This window comes from Choloepus didactylus, chromosome 8 (genome assembly GCF_015220235.1).
Source record: "Choloepus didactylus isolate mChoDid1 chromosome 8, mChoDid1.pri, whole genome shotgun sequence".
NCBI classification, from domain to species: Eukaryota; Metazoa; Chordata; class Mammalia; order Pilosa; family Megalonychidae; genus Choloepus; species Choloepus didactylus.
The window spans coordinates 130,693,722-130,715,823 of record NC_051314.1 but is presented as its reverse complement, the minus strand read 5'-3'; the positions used below and the strand labels follow the sequence as shown (position 1 = coordinate 130,715,823).

General features: G+C 37.1%; 1 protein-coding gene across 5 annotated transcripts in view; it reads right to left on the bottom strand.

Moving 5' to 3' along the window:
• ERC1 (ELKS/RAB6-interacting/CAST family member 1) overlaps positions 1-22,102 on the bottom strand; it is an 805,513-nt gene that overhangs the window by 660,408 nt on the left and 123,003 nt on the right. For all 5 annotated transcript variants that reach the window (XM_037845053.1, XM_037845055.1, XM_037845056.1 and 2 more), the window contains exon 3: positions 366-1,204. In XM_037845053.1, the coding sequence (XP_037700981.1) occupies positions 366-1,040 (675 nt within the window). In that variant the 5' untranslated portion in view covers positions 1,041-1,204. The remainder of the gene's footprint in view (positions 1-365; positions 1,205-22,102) is intronic.

Here is a 22,102-nt window from a genome sequence, read left to right as displayed (position 1 = left end):
TAGTACTTACTATACATGTAAGAATTGGAAGCATGAAATTACAAATAAATTTTTTTCTCCCAAAAAGAAAAAAATTGATTCTGGTGATGACTGCACCACAACTATGTGATAATACTGTGAACAACTAATGGTACAACCTGGATGGCTGTAGGATGTAAATATATCTCAGTAAAACTGCATAAAACTTTTTAATTAAAAAAAAAAAGCACAGGGAGTCAGACCAAATCTGCAAAAGAAATATGAAAATAAATAGGAAAAATGAAGATAAATGAACACAGAAGGGAAACACACAGAAAAGAAAAAGAATGTTTCCTTTACATACATGAATTTAGCCAATAAAGATAAAATATACATAAGTAACTAACCTGGTTTTCCTCTTGCACAACTCTATACTGTTCCTTCCAAATGGTGATTTTCGAAGCTTCATCTTTTCTCAAAGCTCGCTCTTTCTTCAGCTCTGGACTCCAGAAGGTCTTGATGCTATTCATTGAAGAGCTCAATTTGCTCTCCTTTACTTCCACATCCTTTCTCAAGAGATCATTTTCCCTTAATACTTCCTTCAGCTGTGTCTGAAGATCCATGATTGTGTTATCTCTTGCCTGACGAAGAGAGTGAGGTACAGTTGATGCCATACTCACAGGAGGGAGGTGATGCTCTCCAAATGCTATGGTGTCACTAGCAACCCCACTGCTGGCTATATTAGGGCTACTGCCCATAGCAGTCATTCTAACTCCGTAAGGCAGACGTCCCCCAGAACGACCAAGCGTCATAGTGCTTTTAGGTGTTTCTGAACCCACATTTTCATGGTCACTGAGATACATAGGGCCAGATGTGGCATAGGCAGCATTTAAGGATTGGATATTCTCCATTGAAAGGGTTTTCCCACTTCCACCTCCAACACTGCTGCCAGAACTCCCTCCTGTACTATTGGTTCGACGATGACCCAAGCGAGGAGAACGTGGCAGCCTAGGTGAACGCCCAGGGCTTTGGCTCTGGTTGCTTGGTTCCACTTTCCCAACCGAGCGAGCACTTCCATACATGGTTGCAAGGTGAACTTAGGTGCCAGGAAAGGTGTAAGAAGGGAGGGGAAAAAAAAAAAAAAAGGAAGTCTGTGACGTTTCTCTATGGCTATAAGTCTTCTTAAGGCTAATCAGAAGTAACAGGTCTCAGCTGTCCAATCTTGAAAAAATATCTTACACCGTATCTGTAATGAAAAGATCACACATTAAATTCTCAAATAATATTTACCGTCTCAAAAACCTTTCATTACCCTTACTTGAGGAAGATCTCCCCTTCTACCTAAATTTGGTTACAGCATAATATATTTAATGGTAAACACCATTTTAAAAATGTTTTATATGTCTTAATAACTGAAAACTGAAAAAATACAACTGAAAAAGAAAAAGAAACAAGAGGTATAAAGATTGGCAAGGAAGAAACTACAAGTTTCGATGTATTATTTTCTAACCGGATAACCCCAAATAATCAACTGATAAGACCTCAGAACAAATAATAGAACTCAACAAGTTGATATATTGATCTTAAACGAACAATATATAAATATCAACACTATTCTGTACACCAGTAATAATAATTAGAAAAATGCAATTTTTTTAAAATCCCAGTTACAGTAGCCAAAAACTCATAAAAACACTTTGCTACAAATGTAATAAAAATGTGCAAGCATTTTTGGAAAAAAACTATAAACCTTTACTGAAAGACATGAAAGAACACCTGAACAAAATAAAAGTAATGGATGTTCATGAATTTAGAAGACAAGCACTGTAAAGGTGTCAGTACTCCCCCAATTACTTAGCACAATCCCAACGAAAATCTCTACAAATTTTTCCGATAACTGAACAAGGTCACTCTAAACTTCAAATGGAAAAATAAAGGTACATGAATACTCATCACAATTTGAAATGGAAGAACAAAGAAGAAAGACTTCCCCAATTAGCAAGATGAATTACAAGTCCATAATCCTTTATTTGCAATGTAAAAAATAAATAAATAAATAAATAAATAAACAACCTCTGTAAATATTTTTTTTTCTTTTTAACACATTAGGAGCAAACCCAGACCTGAATTGATATGAAGCTACTTGTTTACATATATCCCATTTAGTGTTATTACTCATACATTTCATTCAGAAGCATAATGTGTGAGATTACAGAATACTAAATAATAGCATTATGAAGGAAAAAAATGGGCTCCAAAAGCACATCTGACTGTGAAAGTTCCTCATAAGGAATTGCAGCCCTGTAAAGCTATAGTATGAAACTGTATGGTACTGACCCAGGAACACTCTAATTTATAAATGGATATCTAGTATATGCCAAAGGTAACGTTTCAGACAAGTGGAGAAAGAACAAATCAATCATCCAATAAATGGGGTTTGAAAAAATGGTGCTCTTAGAAAAAAACTTATATCCCTATTTCACACATACACAGAAATAAATTCCATGTACATTGCAGATCCAAATAAAGATTCTTAAAAAGGAAGGCTAGAAAAAAGGCTGAGGAAGGAGTTATGTCTTAATAAGTACCGAGTTTCTGTTTAGGGTAATGAGAAGGTTGCAGTAATGGATGGTAGTCATGGTAATGTAATTAATATCACTGTGAATGTAATTAATGTAATTAGTATCACTAAATTTTATACATGAAAATGGTTCAAATCGGAAATTTTGTGTTTTTTATGTTACCACAATAAAATGTTTTTTAAAAAGGACTAGAATAAAGTGCTGCTGAAGCGAGCATTTTTTTAACTTAACTATAGTAACTTTTTTCATTTAAATATTCTACAAAATATTTTTGTTTTATCATTGTCAAGTTGCAATGATGTCTAAATCATGTTTATAGGATTCGTATAATTTTAAATTTCGAAATCTTGAAATATAATGATTCAACCACTATTTGATATTTTCTGAAGTTAAAAAAATCAAAGAAAAAAAGTACTAAAAGAAAACTTAGAAAAATATCCTTATGAACTCAAATTAGGATAGAGCTTCTTAAATAAACAAAAAGCAAAAACAACAAGAAGAAAACTGACGTGTTTACTTACATCATAATGGCAAAATATTGTACCAAAAAACACCATAAGCAGAAATAAGAGAGGCAGGGCAAGATGGCGGACTGGTGAGCTGTATGTTTTAGTTACTCCTCCAGGAAAGTAGGTAGAAAGCCAGGAACTGCGTGGACTGGACACCACACAGCAATCTGACTTTGGGCATACTTCATACAACACTCATGAACACGTCGAACTGCTGAGATCAGCGAAATCTGTAAGTTTTTGTGGCAAGGGAACCCGCGCCCCTCCCTGCCAGGCTCAGTCCCGTGGGAGGAGGGGCTGTCAGCTCCAGGAAGGAGAAGGGAGAACTGCAGTGGCAGCTCTTATCGGAAACTCATTCTACTGATCCAAACTCCAACCATAGATAGACTGAGACCAGACACCAGAGAATCTGAGAGCAGCCAGCCCAGCAGAGAGGAGACAGACATAGAAAAAAAAAAAAAGCACGAAAAACTCCAAAATAAAAGCGGAGGATTTTTGGAGTTCTGGTGAACATAGAAAGGGGAAAGGCAGAGCTCAGGCCCTCAGGCTCATATGCAAATCCCGAAGAAAAGCTGATCTCTCTGCCCTGAGGACCTTTCCTTAATGGCCCTGATTGCTTTGTCTCTTAGCATTTCAATAACCCATTATATCTGTGAGGAGGGCCGTTTTTTTTTTTTTAATCCTTTTTTCTTTTTCTAAAACAATTACTCTAAGAAGCCCAATACAGAAAGCTTCAAAGACCTGCAATTTGGGCAGGTCAAGACAAGAGGAGAACTAAGAGAGATCTGAGACAAAAGGCAATAATCCAGTGGCTGAGAAATTTCACTAAACACCACAACTTCCCAAGAAAAGGGGGGTGTCCGCTCACAGCCATCATCCTGGTGGACAGGAAACACTCCTGCCCAGCGCCAGCCCCATAGACCACATCTGCCCCACACAACCCAGTGTGACGGAAGTGCTTCAAATAACAGGCACACTCCACAAAACTGGGCGTGGACATTAGCCTTCCCTGCAACCTCAGCTGATTGTCCCAGAGTTGGGAAGGTGGAGCAGTGTGAATTAACAAAGCCCCATTCAGCCATCATTTCAGCAGACTGGGAGCCTCCCTACACAACCAAGCAGCCCAGAACCGCCCTGGGGGGACGGCACTCACCTCTGACATAGCACAGTCATCCCTCAACAGAGGACCAGGGGGTGCAAACCCTGGAAGAGGGACCCACTTGCAAGTCTCAGAAGCCATACGCCAATACCAAGGACTTGTGGGTCAGTGGCAGAGACAAACTGTGGCAGGACTGAACTGAAGGATTAGACTATTGCAGCAGCTTTAAAACTCCAGGATCACCAGGGAGATTTGATTCTTAGAGCCACCCCCCTCCCTGATTGCCCAGAAACATGCCCCATATACACGGCGGGCAACACCAACTACACACACAAGCTTGGTACACCAATTGGACCCCACAAGACTCACTCCCCCACTCACCACAAAGGCAAAGCAGGGGAGAACTGGCTTGTGGAGAACAGGTGGCTCGTGGACGCCACCTGCTGGTTAGTTAGAGAAAGTGTACTCCACGAAGCTGCAGATCTGATAAATTAGAGATAAGGACTTCAATTGGTCTACAAATCCTAAAAGAACCCTATCAAGTTCAGCAAATGCCAAGAGGCCAAAAACAACAGAAAATTATAAAGCATATGAAAAAACCAGACGATATGGATAACCCAAGCCCAAGCACCCAAATCAAAAGATCAGAAGAGACACAGCACCTAGAGCAGCTACTCAAAGAACTAAAGATGAACAATGAGACCATAGTACAGAATACAAAGGATATCAAGAAGACCCTAGAAGAGCATAAAGAAGACATTGCAAGACTAAATAAAAAAATGGATGATCTCATGGAAATTAAAGAAACTGCAGACCAAATTAAAAAGATTCTGGACACTCATAGTACAAGACTAGAGGAAGTTGAACAATGAATCAGTGACCTGGAAGATGACAGAATGGAAAATGAAAGCATAAAAGAAAGAATGGGGAAAAAATTGAAAAAATCGAAACGGACCTCAGGGATATGATAGATAATATAAAACGTCCTAATATAAGACTCATTGGTGTTCCAGAAGGGGAAGAAAAGCGTAAAGGTCTAGGAAGAGTATTCAAAGAAATTGTTGGGGAAAAATTCCCAAATCTTCTAAACAACATAAATACACAAATCATAAATGCTCAGCGAACTCCAAATAGAATAAATCCAAATAAACCCACTCCGAGACATATTTTGATCACACTGTCAAACACAGAAGAGAAGGAGCAAGTTCTGAAAGCGGCAAGAGAAAAGCAATTCACCACATACAAAGGAAACAGCATAAGACTAAGTAGGGACTACTCACCAGCCACCATGGAGGCAAGAAGGCAGTGGCATGATATATTTAAAATTCTGAGGGAGAAAAATTTCCAACCAAGAATACTTTATCCAGCAAAGCTCTCCTTCAAATTTGAGGGAGAGCTTAAATTTTTCACAGACAAACAAATGCTGAGAGAATTTGCTAACAAGAGACCTGCCCTAATGGAGATACTAAAGGGAGCCCTACAGACAGAGAAACAAAGAAAGGACAGAGAGACTTGGAGAAAGGTTCAGTACTAAAGAGATTCGGTGTGGGTACAATAAAGGATATTAATAGAGAGAGGGGAAAAATATATACGACAAACATAAACCAAAGGATAAGATGGCTGATTCAAGAAATGCCTTCACGGTTATAACCTTGAATGTAAATGGATTAAACTCCCCAATTAAAAGATATAGATTCGCAGAATGGATCAAAAAAAATGAACCATCAATATGTTGCATACAAGAGACTCATCTTAGACACAGGGACACAAAGAAATTGAAAGTGAAAGGATGGAAAAAACTATTTCATGCAAGCTACAGCCAAAAGAAAGCAGGTGTAGCAATATTAATCTCAGATAAAATAGACTTTAAATGCAGGGATGTTTTGAGAGACAAAGAAGGCCACTACATACTAATAAAAGGGGCAATTCAACAAGAAGAAATAACAATCGTAAATGTCTATGGACCCAATGAAGGTGCCACAAAATACATGAGAGAAACACTGGCAAAACTAAAGGAAGCAATTGATGTTTCCACAATAATTGTGGGAGACTTCAACACATCACTCTCTCCTATAGATAGATCAACCAGAGGACCAATAAGGAAATTGAAAACCTAAACAATCTGATAAATGAACTAGATTTAACAGACATATACAGAACACTACATCCCAAATCACCAGGATACACATACTTTTCTAGTGCTCACGGAACTTTCTCCAGAATAGATCATATGCTGGGACATAAAACAAGCCTCAGTAAATTTAAAAAGATTGAAATTATTCAAAGCACATTCTCTGACCACAATGGAATACAATTAGAAGTCAATAACCATCAGAGACTTAGAAAATTCACAAATACCTGGAACTTAAACAACACACTCCTAAACAATCAGTGGGTTAAAGAAGAAATAGCAAGAGAAATTGCTAAATATATAGAGACGAATGAAAATGAGAACACAACATACCAAAACCTATGGGATGCAGCAAAAGCAGTGCTGAGGGGGAAATTTATAGCACTAAATGCATATATTAAAAAGGAAGAAAGAGCCAAAATCAAAGAACTAATGGATCAACTGAAGAAGCTAGAAAATGAACAGCAAACCAATCCTAAACCAAGTAGAAGAAAAGAAATAACAAGGATTAAAGCAGAAATAAATGACATAGAGAACAAAAAAACAATAGAGAGGATAAATATCACCAAAAGTTGGTTCTTTGAGAAGATCAACAAGATTGACAAGCCTCTAGCTAGACTGACAAAATCAAAAAGAGAGAAGACCCATATAAACAAAATAATGAATGAAAAAGGTGACATAACTGCAGATCCTGAAGAAATTAAAAAAGTTATAGGAGGATACTATGAACAACTGTATGGCAACAAACTGGGTAATGAAGAGGAAATGGACAATTTCCTGGAAACATGTGAACAACCTAGACTGACCAGAGAAGAAATAGAAGACCACAATCAACCCATCACAAGCAAAGAGATCCAATCAGTCATCAAAAATCTTCCCACAAATAAATGCCCAGGGCCAGATGGCTTCACAGGGGAATTCTACCAAACTTTCCAGAAAGAACTGACACCAATCTTACTCAAACTCTTTCAAAACATTGAAGAAAATGGAACACTACCTAACTCATTTTATGAAGCTAACATCAATCTAATACCAAAACCAGGCAAAGATGCTACAAAAAAGGAAAACTACCGGCCAATTTCCCCAATGAATATAGATGTAAAAATCCTCAACAAAATGCTTGCAAATCGAATCCAAAGACACATTAAAAAAATCATACACCATGACCAAGTGGGGTTCATTCCAGGCATGCAAGGATGGTTCAACATAACAAAATCAATCAATGTATTACAACACATTAAAAATTCAAAAGGGAAAAATCAAATGATCATCTCAATAGATGCTGAAAAAGCATTTGATAAAACCCAACATCCGTTTTTGATAAAAACACTTCAAAAGGTAGGAATTGAAGGAAACTTCCTCAATATGATAAAGAGCATATATGAGAAACCCACAGCCAGCATAGTACTCAATGGTGAGAGACTGAAAACCTTCCCTCTAAGATCAGGAACAACACAAGGATGCCCACTGTCACCACTGTTATTCAACATTGTGCTGGAAGTGCTAGCCAGGGCAATCCGGCAAGACAAAGAAATAAAAGGCATCCAAATTGGAAAAGAAGAAGTAAAACTGTCATTGTTTGCAGATGACATGATCTTATATCTGGAAAACCCTGAGAAATCGACGATACAGCTACTAGAGCTAATAAACAAATTTAGCAAAGTAGCGGGATACAAGATTAATGCACATAATTCAGTAATGTTTCTATATGCTAGAAATGAACAAACTGAAGAGACGCTCAAGAAAAAGATACCATTTTCAATAGCAACTAAAAAAATCAAGTACCTAGGAATAAACTTAACCAAAGATGTAAAAGACCTATACAAAGAAAACTACATAACTCTACTAAAAGAAATAGAAGGGGACCTTAAAAGATGGAAAAATATTCCATGTTCATGGATAGGAAGGCTAAATGTCATTAAGATGTCAATTCTACCCAAACTCATCTACAGATTCAATGCAATCCCAATCAAAATTCCAACAACCTACTTTGCACAATTGGAAAAGCTAGTAATCAAATTTATTTGGAAAGGGAAGATGCCTCGAATTGCTAAAGACACTCTGAAAAAGAAAAACGAAGTGGGAGGACTTACACTCCCTGACTTTGAAGCTTATTATAAAGCCACATTTACCAAAACAGCATGGTACTGGCACAAAGATAGACATATAGATCAATGGAATCGAACTGAGAATTTGGAGATAGACCCTCAGATCTATGGCCGACTGATCTTTGATAAGGCCCCCAAAGTCACTGAACTGAGTCATAATGGTCTTTTCAACAAATGGGGCTGGGAGAGTTGGATATCCATATCCAAAAGAATGAAAGAGGACCCCTACCTCACCCCCTACACAAAAATTAACTCAAAATGGACCAAAGATCTCAATATAAAAGAAAGTACCATAAAACTCCTAGAAGATAATGGAGGAAAACATCTTCAAGACCTTGTATTAGGCGGCCACTTCCTAGACTTTACACCCAAAGCACAAGCAACAAAAGAAAAAACAGATAAATGGGAACTCCTCAAGCTTAGAAGTTTCTGCACCTCAAAGGAATTTCTCAAAAAGGTAAAGAGGCAGCCAACTCAATGGGAAAAAATTTTTGGAAACCATGTATCTGACAAAAGACTGATATCTTGCATATATAAAGAAATCCTACAACTCAATGACAATAGTACAGACAGCCCAATTATAAAATGGGCAAAAGATATGAAAAGACAGTTCTCTGAAGAGGAAATACAAATGGCCAAGAAACACATGAAAAAATGTTCAGCTTCACTAGCTATTAGAGAGATGCAAATTAAAACCACAATGAGATACCATCTAACACCTATTAGAGTGGCTGCCATTAAACAAACAGGAAACTACAAATGCTGGAGGGGATGTGGAGAAATTGGAACTTTTATTCATTGTTGGTGGGACTGTATAATGGCTCAGTCACTCTGGAAGTCAGTCTGGCAGTTCCTTAGAAAACTAGAAATAGAGTTACCATTCGATCCAGTGATTGCACTTCTCGGTATATACCCGGAAGATCGGAAAGCAGTGTCACGAACAGATATCTGCACGCCCATGTTCATAGCAGCATTATTCACAATTGCCAAGAGATGGAAACAACCCAAATGTCCTTCAACAGATGAGTGGATAAATAAAATGTGGTATATACACACGATGGAATACTACACGGCAATAAGAAGGAACGACCTCGTGAAACATATGACAACATGGATGAACCTTGAAGACATAATGCTGAGCGAAATCAGCCAGGCACAGAAAGAGAAATATTATATGCTACCACTAATGTGAATTTTGAAAAATGTAAAACGAATGGTTTATAATGTAGAATGTAGGCGAACTAGCAATAGAGAGCAATTAAGGAACGGGGAACAGTAATCCAAGAAGAACAGATATGCTATTTAACGTTCTGGGGATGCCCAGGAATGACTATGGTCTGTTAATTTCTGATGTATATAGTAGGAGCAAGTTCACAGAAATGTTGCTATATTATGTAACTTTCTTGGGGTAAAGTAGGAACAGGTGGGAAGTAAAGCAGTTATCTTAGGTTAGTTGTCTTTTTCTTACTCCCTTGTTATGGTCTCTTTGAAATGTTCTTTTATTGTATGTTTTTCTTTTTTGTTTTTTTTTTTTTTAATTTTTGTTTTTCCATACAGTTGATTTAAAAAGGAAAAAAAGGTCAAAAAAAAAAAAAAAACACACAAGGAAAAAAATATGTAGTGCCCCCTTGAGGAGCCTGTGGAGAATGCAGGGGTATTGGCCTACCCCACCTCAATCGTTGCTAACATGACCACAGACATAGGGAACTGGTGGTTTGATGGGTTGAGCCCTCTACCGTAGGTTTTACCTTTGGGAAGACGGTTACTGCAAAGGAGAGGCTAGGCCTCCCTATAATTGTGCCGAAGAGCCTCCTCCCGAATGCCTCTTTGTTGCTCAGATGTGGCCCTCTCTCTCTAGCTAAGCCAACTTGAAAGGTGAAATCACTGCCCTCCCCCCTACGTGGGATCAGACACCCAGGGGAGTGAATCTCCCTGGCAACGTGGAATATGACTCCCGGGGAGGAATGTAGACCTGGCATCGTGGGACGCAGAACATCTTCTTGACCAAAAGGGGGATGTGAAAGGAAATGAAATAAGCTTCAGTGGCAGAGAGATTCCAAAAGGAGCCGAGAGGTCAGTCTGGTGGGCACTCTTACGCACAATTTAGACAACCCTTTTTAGGTTCTAAAGAATTGGGGTAGCTGGTGGTGGATACCTGAAACTATCAAACTACAACCCAGAACCCATGAATCTCGAAGACAATTGTATAAAAATGTAGCTTATGAGGGGTGACAATGGGATTGGGAAAACCATAACGACCACACTCCACTTTGTCTAGTTTATGGATGGATGAGTAGAAAAATAGGGTAAGGAAACAAACAAACAGACAGACAAAGGTACCCAGTGTTCTTTTTTACTTCAATTGCTCTTTTTCACTTTAATTATTATTCTTATTATTTGTGTGTGTGTGCTAATGAAGGTGTCAGGGATTGATTTAGGTGATGAACGTACAACTATGTAATGGTACTGTGAACAATCGAATGTACGATTTGTTTTGTATGAATGCGTGGTAAGTGAATATATCTCAATAAAATGAAGACTAAAAAATAAATAAATAAATAAATAAGAAATATAAAGTCGAATGATTTTGAAAAGACAACTTTAAAAATTTTCTAATGTCATGTTGGAAAAAAGTTTCCTCTGGAAGGGGTCTCTTTTTTAATAATAATAAAAGATCACAGATTGTTGGGCCGTTTTAACTATATCACTTGTTTCTGTTGATGTCAATGGACAGAAATTCTCTTCATAGTTCAAGAAAGAGTAAAGTAATAAATTTTCATAATGGTTGTGGCATTCCAAAAAAAAAAAAAAAAAAAAACACCATAAGCAAAGCTAAAAGATCAACCAAAAACCAGGTCAAAAATATATTCAACATATGTTTCTATGCAGAATATATAAAATCATCCTGTATGGGAAATGGCAAAATTGAAAGAGCAATAGTTAGAGAGGAAATGAACTTGTGTTGTAAGGGGAGGATGGAGGGCGACGCGCTGGTGGAAGTTTTAGCTTCACTTACAAAGTCTGAACTTTTTAAAAGAGAATATGTTCATATTATAAAACCATAATTTAAAGTTAAATTTAAAAATATATACCATGAGAGACGGAAGAAAATGGCAGCACAGAGAGGAGTGGAAGCTAGTTTGTCCCCCTGGAACAACTAATAAACAACCAGGAACAAGTAGTAAATAATGAGGAATAACTGTGGTGGGACAAACGTGACTGTCCACTCAGCATACACCAATCTGAATTGGGAGGAATGCCTGAAATCACAGCATAAAATCTGTAAGTAAAAACTGCGGATCCAAGCCAGGAGCCCCCTCCCGCCATGGCCCAAACTGCAAAGCCTCAAAGTGCTAGAGAGCAGCACTCTCTGAGCAAGTGAATATAGCTCAGCTGAGCTCCAACTGGGGTTTCAATTAACAAACAAGGACTGCTCAGTACAAGCTGTGAATCCCCAACAAGCAGACAGAGGCTGTGAGTGAAGACTGACCTTGGAGAGCCAGAGGGTGGCCACGGACTGGCCCTGAAAGGGGCTTTCTGTCCCTTTTGTGGCTCAGTGGAGCCTCAGCTATTTTCCGTTCCCAGTGCTCTGACCCAGACAAGGGTAGAGATTACACAGGCAGAGAGACTACTCAAATGTAAATGACCTCTCCCTAGAGAGTGTGTTTTCCCTAAGAGGAAAAAGGCAGTGCCAAGCTCTACTTCCTGCCTTCCATTCAGAACCAGACCCCAGAGCCTGAGGGAAAACACCCACAGGCCACGTCCTTACACCAGCCTGGACCTACAGGCTGACAGGAGCCACCTGCTGGGCAGAAAATCACAGTGGCTTCAGGCCCCACAGGGTGTACCACTCTGCTAAGACACACCCTCAGGAAGACATGACACTATTGCCTCCTTCTGAGACCTGAGCTCGTTCTGGTCTGGGAAAACCAGATGGGGGAAACCAAGGAAATCAGATGCCTAGCTAACAGAAAACTATAACCTACACTAAGAAAAATGAAGTTACAGCCCAGTCAAAGGAACAAACTTACACTGCAACTGAGATACAGGACTTTAAACAACCAATACTAAATCAATTCAAAAAGTTTAGGGAAGATATGACAGAAGAGGTAAAGCGTATAATGAAAACACAGGACGTACATAATGTAGAAATCGAAAGTTCAAAAAAACAATAGGCAGAATCTATGGAAATGAAAGGCACAACACAAGAGATGAAGACACAGTGGAAACATACAACAACAGATCTCAAGAGGCAGAAGAAAACACTCAGGAACTGGAGAACAAGGCACCTGAAAGCCTACACACAAAAGAACAGATAGAGAAAAGAATAGAAAAATATGAGCAACGCCTCCGGGAACTTAAGGACAAAATGAAATGCAGGAATGGAAGTGTCACTGGTGTCCCAGAAGGAGAAGAGAAGGGAAAGGGGGCAGAAGCAATAATAGAGGAAATAATCAATGAAAATTTCCCATCTCCTATGAAAGACATAAAATTACAGATCCCTGAAGTGCACCATACCCCAAACAGAATAGATCTGAATAGGCCTACACCAAGACATTTAATAATCAGATTATCAAATGTCAAAGATAAAGAGAGAATCCTGAAAGCAGGAAGAGAAAAGTGATCCATCACATACAAAGGAAGCTTGATAAGACTATGTGTGGATCTCTCAAAAAAACCATGGAGGCAAGAAGGAAGTGGGGTGATACATTTAAGATACTGAAAGAAAAAACCCACCAACCAAGAATCCTGTATCCGGCAAAACTGTCCTTCAAATATGAGGGAGAGCTTAAAATATTCTCTGACAAACAGACAATGACAGAGTTTGTGAACAAGATACCTGCTCTACAGGAAACACTAAAGGAAGCACTGCAGACAGAAAGGAAAAGACAGGAGTGAGAGCTTTGGAAAAAAAATTTTGGAGATAGTAGCACAGCAATGTAAGTACACTGAAGAAAGATGACTACGAGTATGGTTGAAAGAGGAAGGTTAGAACAATGTGGGACACCAGAACGAAAGACTGGGACTGTATAACTCAGTGAAACCTACGGTGCTCAACAATTGTAATAAAAGGTACAAACATGTTTTTACATGAGGTAGATCAAATGAATGTCAACATTGCAAGGTGTTAAAAATAGGGTGAGATTGGGGGGAAAACAGAATCAATGCAAACTAGAGACTATAATTAACAGAAACATTGTATTATGCTTCCTGTAATACAACGAAGGCAATAAACAAAAGTTAAATGCATATGGGGGGGGAAGGGTATGGGATTCCTAGCATCGGTGATGTTGTCTGACTCTTTATTCTACCTCAGTTTAATGCTGTCTTTCCTTTTGTTGCTTTCTGTCATGTTTTCTCTCTCTCTTTTTTCTTTTTCTTTTGTCACCCTACCTTCTTTGACTCTTCCTCCTCCTTTGTGGAAGAAATGAAGATGTCCTTATATAGATAGTGGCAATGGTAGAATACATAAATACATGACTATACAGGGAATCAACAATTGTTTACTTAGGACAGAATGTATGGTTGTGAACAAATCCATCTTTAAAAAAATGGGTTGATGAAGAAACCTTCAGGTACTACACTGAGTGAAATAAGACAGACATATAAGGACAAATATTGCAGGGTCTCACCGATATGAACTAATTATAATATGTAAACTCATAGACATGAAATATGTTACCAGGATATAGAATTAAGCTAGAATGGGAAGCAGTTGCTTTTTATGAGCAGAATGTCCAACTAGGGTGAACTTAAAAGTTTGGAAATGGACAGGGGTGATGGTAGCACATTGTGAGAATATTTAACAGTGCTGAATGGTGTGTGAAGGTGGTAGAAAGGATAAGCTCAAAGTCACGTATGTCACCAGAAGGAAAGTTGGAGGTTAAAAAGATGGGAATGTATAAAACAGTGAATCCTGTGGTGGACAATGTCTCTAATTAACTGTACAAATATCAGAAATCCCTCTCATGAACTAGAACAAATGTATGACACTATAACTAAAAGGTAATAATAGAGGGGCATACAGAAAAAAAATATTTACCAATTGCAAATATATGCTACAGTTAGTAGTATTTTAACTTTCTTTCATCAACAGTAACAAATGTACTATACCAAAACTATGAATCAATAATGGAGGGGGAAGGTTAGGGGTATGGGAGGATTGGAGTTTCCTTTTTTGCCTTTATTTCTTTTCTGGAGTAATGAACATGTTCTAAAAACTGAAAAAAAAAATTAACTATGGTGATGGATGCACAGCTGTATAATGGTACCATGGGCAACTGATTGTACACTTTGGATCTTTGAATAGTTGTATGGTATGTGAAAAATCTCAATAAAAAATAAATATATACACACACACATATATATATATACACAACACAGCTATCTCCTTTCCACACTTCCCTCAAAAATAAATCAGTATAGGCTTCACAGCCCTGGAAACTGAAAATGACTGGGGCTTTCTCCACTGAGCCAAAAAAGAAACAGATAGTCCCCTTCAGACCCAGTCCAAGGCGACCCTCCGGCTCTCCCAGGAATAACAATCCAAGCAAACTACAGTGTTCTTATTGAAATGAGAAGACAGAGCATGGCTAAGGTGGCATGAATTTGGAGCAGAGGAGGGAGCGACACAGGAAGAATTCCAGAAATCTACATTAAGGTTCCCTTGATTTTGTTGATGAATACTAAACCACACAGATGTAGGATGAAACTTCACAAGGCTGGGAGAATGACAGGAAGCTGAAATCTGAACAATTACAATAGCTCACAAGAGTCAAAGAAGAAATGATAAGGGGAAAGAGAAAATATTTAAAACTGAATGAAAATAAAAGCACACCATATCAAAATTTATAAGAAACAACTAAAAGGAACTTACAAGGAAATTTATAGCTATATTACATTAGAAGAGAAAGAAAGTTCTAAAATTAATGATATAAGCTTCCACTTCAAGATGCTAGAAATAGAAGAGAAGATAAAATACAAATTAGAAGGAAGGAAATGATAAGGAAAAAATTAAAATCGCAAATGGAAAACAATGGAGAAAACCAAGATAGCAAAAGATGATAAAAAGTTGATAAAACTTTTGCTAGACCAAATAATTAAAAAGAGAGAGAAGATGTATAACATCAATATCAGGAATGAAAAGGACATAAATACAGACCTTAAAGACCTTAAAAAGATAATTATAAATGTGATGTACAAGTTTATGCCAATATTACAATGTCCCAAATCAGGGGTCTGTAAACTTTTACTGCAAAGGGCCATGTAGCAAATATTTTAGATTCTGAGGGTTATGTAGTCTCTGTTGCCACTCTCAACTTTGCTGTTGTAGTGCAAAAGCAGCAAGAGAAAATGAATAACAAATAAGCATGGTTGGGTTCTAGTAAAAGTTTACATATGGACACTGAAATTGAATTTCATATAATTTTCTCATGTCACAAATTCTTCTTTTGATTTTTTTCAACCATTTACAAATGCTAAAATCATCCTTATATCATGGAACATACAAAAATAGGGCAAAACTCAGATTTCGCTCTCTGGCCATAGGTTCCCAACCCCAGACCTAAATCAAAAGAGTAATTTCCTTGGAGAAAACAATTCAGACCATACTCAAGAAGACAGAGAAAAATCAAAGAGCTATAAATCCATTAAAGTAATTGAATTCTATTAAGCCAATTGAAGAAATTGAATTCTATTGAAAGAAGAAACAGAAAACCAGACTAACCCTATACTTATTAAAGAAATTTAAGTCTTCACTTAAAGAAGACATAGTCACACTACCATAGAAACTTTCAGAAAACAGAGGAATGGGATAAAACATCTCAGCCTACTTTCTGAGGTCTATATTTTCCTAATACAAAATCAGACAAATTCTTATACAACAAAATCAACAAGAACCACAGTAGACCAATGTCCTTATGAACACAGATACATAATTGCAAAAATCCTTTAAAAATCAGCAAGTCAAAACCATTACTATATAAAAAAGATTGTGCTTCATGATCAAGTGGAGTTATCTCAGGAAAACAAGATATGTTTAATAGTCAAAAATAATTCTGTGTAATTTAACATTAATTACAGAATAGAGGAACAAATGAGAATAAAGAAGAAAAGCCAAATACTAATCTAAATAGAGGCAGACAAAATTATCTGACAAAATTCAACACTGATTTGTGATGAAACCACTTGACAAACTAATAAGTAATATCTTTATACTGATACAGGACCTCTTCCAAAACCTTACAGCTGTTCTTAGCTATAATGATGAAAGTCTAAATGTCTCTTCTCACAATTTACTTCTATCAGCATTGTCCTGGAGATTTTAATGTAATAAAGCTAGAAAAACAAAAGTAATATATACCAGAAAAAATAAATAAATAAATAAATAAATAAATAAATAAATAAATAAATAAATCAGTATAGATTCATCTCTGTGATCTCCTAACACCATTCACAAAAGAATTGGCTTTGGTCAAGTAACAACAGGTTTCAGTATATTAAATAACACGTTTCAAAAAACATTATTATGTAAATTAAGTGTTTCTTTATTGAAAATGTTGTTCAAGTAAATCATATGCTTAAAAATAAAATTTTAAGGCCACTATATATGTTGGTCAAACTCAAAGAGGTTAAACATTTTCAAAAATATGAGCATACTGGCACTCATCTCTAACATCAGTGATCCAATAAAGAGCCCTAAGGTAACAAGCAGGACAGGAAATACACAGAGCCTGAACCTTTAAGGAAAAATCCCAATTCTCCCTCCATCCCAGAAATAACAATGATACACCAAGTCCAGAAACTACAATATTCTGCTGGCAATGTTGGGAAATTCCTTTCTAGGACTAATGTAGTTCATGAAGTAAAAATTCCTCTTTATCAACTTGGCAGGGGGACATAACTCCCAGGGTTGTAAATCTCCCTGGCAATGTGGGACATGACTCCTGGGAATGTGTCTTTGGACCTGGCACTGTGGGACTGAGAAAGCCTTCTTGACCAAAAGGGAGAAGAGGAATGAAACAAAGTAAAATTTCAGTGGCTGAGAGATTTCAAATAGAGTCCAGACATCATTCTGGAGGTTATTCTTATGCATTATATAAATACCCCTTTTTAGTTTTTAGTATATTGAAATAGCTAGAAGGAAATACCTGAAACTGTTGAACTGCAATCCAGTAGCCTTGATTCTTGAAGATGAGTATATAATTATATAGCTTACATGGTGTGACTGTGTGATTGTGAAAACCTTGTGGCTCACACTCCCTTTATCCAGTGAATGGACAGATGAATAGAAAAATGGAGACAAAAAAGTAAATTAATAATAGGGGAGGTTGGGGGGGTTGTTTGGGGTGATCTTTTTTACTTTTATTTTTATTCTTATTTTTATTTTTTATTTTTTTGAGTAATAAAAATGTTCAAAAATTGATTGTGGTGATGAATGTACAACTATATAGTGATACTGTGAAAAACTGATTGTACACTTTGGACGACTGTATGGTATGTTACTATATCTCAATAACATTGTAAGGATAAAATAAAAGAAGATACAGATGAGTACAGAAAGAATAGCAGAGCAAAATATGGAAAAAGTTTTGTGTCTGATGGCATCCCTGAAGTATCATATGAGCCCTGAGCAATCTGCCCCTGAACTTACTAAGTCACTGTTATTTTCTGTTACTATCAGCCAAATGCATTCCTGATGATTACAGTAGCCTGATGAAAGTAAGAGCAGGGGAAAAAAGGACAAAGTCATGATTTTTTAGAATTATAAGCAATACAAGAACCAAGTAAAGTTTTCAAGGCTTAAATTTCAAGACATAGAAATATAATAGCAAATGGTGGAAGCCTAGAAGCAAATGGAAAGGTCTACCTTCCCAGCTAACACGAGAGTTGATTGGGTTCTCAAAGTGAAGGGCAGAAGAGATTCCTGAGGTAAGGATTGAGCACATTAAACTTCTAAAATACCATTTTCCATTTTGAATGGAAGTGTGAGGCCATGTGATTCAGGTTAAGGACTGGGGGGAGAAGGCAGAAGCTAACAGGTAGAGAAGCTAAGATTTCCAAAACTTGATTCTATTTATTTAGTTTTCAATATCCTACCTGGGCAAGAAAACAAAACTCTACAAAGAAATGCAGCATGCTAATTGTTTGCCATTCATCTGCAGTTTATCTAATCAGAGCTGAAAATTCCTTGAGGTCAAAGATTGAATATCTTAATCAGCTCTCAGTGCCAGGAACACAGTGGGACATTCAATAAATGTCTTTTGAATAAATGAAAAAAGCTCCTCTTTATGATTAATCTGGACTATAAGGAAGGTGACAAGCAATAATCTACATGTTACTGTTTCAAGATCAAAGAGGGATGCAACGTTTTTTTTTTTCTTTTTTAAAGTAACCTGAATATTGCTTAAAATAAGTGTGCCATTCATTATCTGACAAGCTTTGAATGATAACAAAAGCTAACATTTAGTGAGTGTTTACTAGAAGCCAAATATAGGTAATAGTTTTATAAGATTCAATATTTGCAAATCCCCCAAAACACAGGTCCTGTCATTATCTCCATTTTATAGATGAGGAAATTGAGGCTTACTGGGGTTAAGCAATTTACGTCAAGCCACACAGTGACTTTCAAGATTTGAATTAGGGCAACTTGACTCCAGAGCCTGGAGGCTCTGCCCTACCCCACCATCTTCTGATGTTAACATCTCAATTTTCTATAAGTTATTAAAGGCTCCACAGTTTTAATGCAGTGTATCCTGCTAATCAGTTTAAACCTAAACTTTAGGGCACATGTTAGGTTTTCCCACTTGTAATAGCATTTCTCTTTCTATCAAATAGGAGAATTTTTTTTTTAAGATGGTGGGAGACAAATGAAATAAGTAAAACTGACAAAATAAGGAGTAACAATTTAGAATTTCAGGAATCATTCCATCAAAACTTTAAAATGCCACATTCAAGAAGAAAATTCCCTCCTGTGCTTTTGTGCAAAACTCCATTTTCTCATACTCAAGTAACTAAACCACATTGAATAGGCTAACATGCAATAACAAAAATTCACATCAAGCTTTCAACATTAGCAGGTATACTCTAATGTGCAACTCACTTCCATACCCAAAAGGCATTTGCATGTGGAGTCTTTCTTTAAATCAAAACATTTATATGACATGAAAAGAAAATTCTCTAGCTCTGTCTGAAGTCCTCATATCAGCTTTTTAACCTTACGAGATTCAGGGAAGATAGTGTTTTTAAAAGAATAACACAACCACAACCACAAAATAATAATTCTTACATTTACACTTACACCAATTTGACAAAAATTTTGACCAAAAATGTACATACAATATGATTTAATTTATATAAAATTCTAGAACATATCTATAATGACAGAAAGTAAATCAGAAGTTGCCTGGGCAACAGAACAGAGAGAGGTAAGGATCATAAAGGGGCAGAAGGAAACTTCTGAGGGTGATGAAAATATTCATTATCTTGATTGATGTGGTAGTTTCACAAATGTACACACATCAAAACTCATCAAACTATATACTTTAAATATGTGCAGTTTAGAGAATTTAAGTTATACTACAAGAGTTTGAACTCAAACTATATACTTTAAATATGTGCAGTTTAGAGAATTTAAGTTATACTACAAGAGTTTGGGAAAATTTTTTCATACATTCCAAACTCCCTTCCCCTTGATTAATCCTAAAGAAATACCTTCACTGAATATATACTTGAAATCCTGATTGATGCTGGAGAAAATCATGCAGCTGTTCATCTTGATTTCCAACCTCAACTGAGCCCATAATGTCACTCCCAGAGCCTTATAAGTCCCTTAGTTAGCTCCGTATCCAGTATTTGTTAGCTCCCAATCCAGTATTTGTTAGCTCTCAATCCAATTCTGGTAGCTATTTCAAACCTCCCTCTTCTGCCCATCACTTTCAGCAGATGAATCACCTCCCAGATCACAGAGAAATATAGAGATCAAGCAATAACTATCTCAACTTCCTCCTACCACAAATTTATTTACATCAACACCCACCCTTAACTTGTTTTCCTCTATTCTGATAGAAGAGGGCAAAAGCAAATCCTATCACAGATAATTTAGTTCCCATTACCTCCAGCTTCCTCAAAGAAACCCTAATTACACTTTTTCTTCTCTGAAGCCTCTGTCACTTCTGGATATAGAAGCTCCCATCTTAAGCACTCCCAACATCTTGAAACATTCCTCCTTTAGTTTCTTTTATATCACACTCTCCTTTCTCCCAGTTCCGCTTTTTTGTTCACTCCTCCCTTAAATGTTTATGATCTCGAGAGTTAAATCTTCATCTCCATGTTATTCTCACATTGCAATATCACCCTTGGATCATATCTGCTCCCAATGCTTCAAATATCATCTGTGCAATGAAGACTCCAAATGTGTACCTCCAGCCCTTCTGACAAAGAACCATATATCCGACTACCTGGATATCTTCACATGTACATCTCACATGCACTTCAAACTCATCATGCCCCAAACTGAAGTCCATATCTAGGTCTCCTCCCTCACTAACCAAATCTGCTCCTGCAGCAGAAGAAAGAACATGATGGGCACACTTCTATTCACATAAATGACATCAGTCACTCAAACCAGAAACCTGGAAGTCATTCCTAAATCCTAAGTCTCCCTCATACTGCCTAAATAATCAATGAATACAACCCCTGTACATTTGATTTCCAAATATCTCTCAAATAGATCCTCTTCTTCCATTCTCACAATTACTTTGGTTTAGGCCATCATAACCTACCTGAATTATACAAACTTTCTAACCAAGTCCCCTGTTCTTGTCTCAGAGTCTTCTAATCAGTGTTTTTCAAACTTCAGGTAACTATCCATCAGTAGGTTGTAAAATCAGTTTCATGGATTGCAACCAGCTTGTTTTCTCTTACTTTTTTTTTTTACTGAAACTTTTAAAATGAGAAGAGAGCAAAAAATAGAACATATAGCTCATTTTCAGAATATGTCACACAAAGGGTCTGGGATTTTATTTTACCCTACTTACAAGTTAATATTTTAGCCTGTTACTGTTTCATGGATACTGACAGAGACCCAATTCTCCTAAGTCAGAGAAAAGGAAATTCTTCACTCAATGCACAGAAAAAAGCATGTGTATCAACGTGTTTACATTGGTTCCTTATTACTACCAAGTCCCATAAGGTGACACAGAGGGGTCCAGATGGATAGTTAGCAACACTGAGCATAGAGAATCCACTGTTTTATAGCAAGCAGAAAGTAAGCATGCTCTTTGTCAGTGACATACATGACTTCATCCCTCAAGATGGCTCCCTGCAAACACAACTCTGAGAAATGGTGCCTGAGTTAAGAGCAATCAGGGCCTTCCGTTCTTGGAAAACGAGGCATGCAGGAATACAAGAGACCTATGGAAGACTCTCCCAACAAGTACTTGTGGTCATTTAAAAATACGTCCATAAATATTTTTATACTTCTCCCTTCAAGAGAGGGAACAAAATTTTTCTTTTCTGCACTCACTGAGGCTTTTAACATAAACATGCATTACTTTTATACTTTTATAATTTAAAAATTACTTAAAGACCCACACAGAGAGGAACTGCGAGAAGGAGTGAAGCCATGAGACAAGCAACGAGGTGAATGGAACCTGTAGACAGCATTTTGAGTGAAGTACGCCAGAAACAAAGGCAAACTCTATAATGCCTCATCA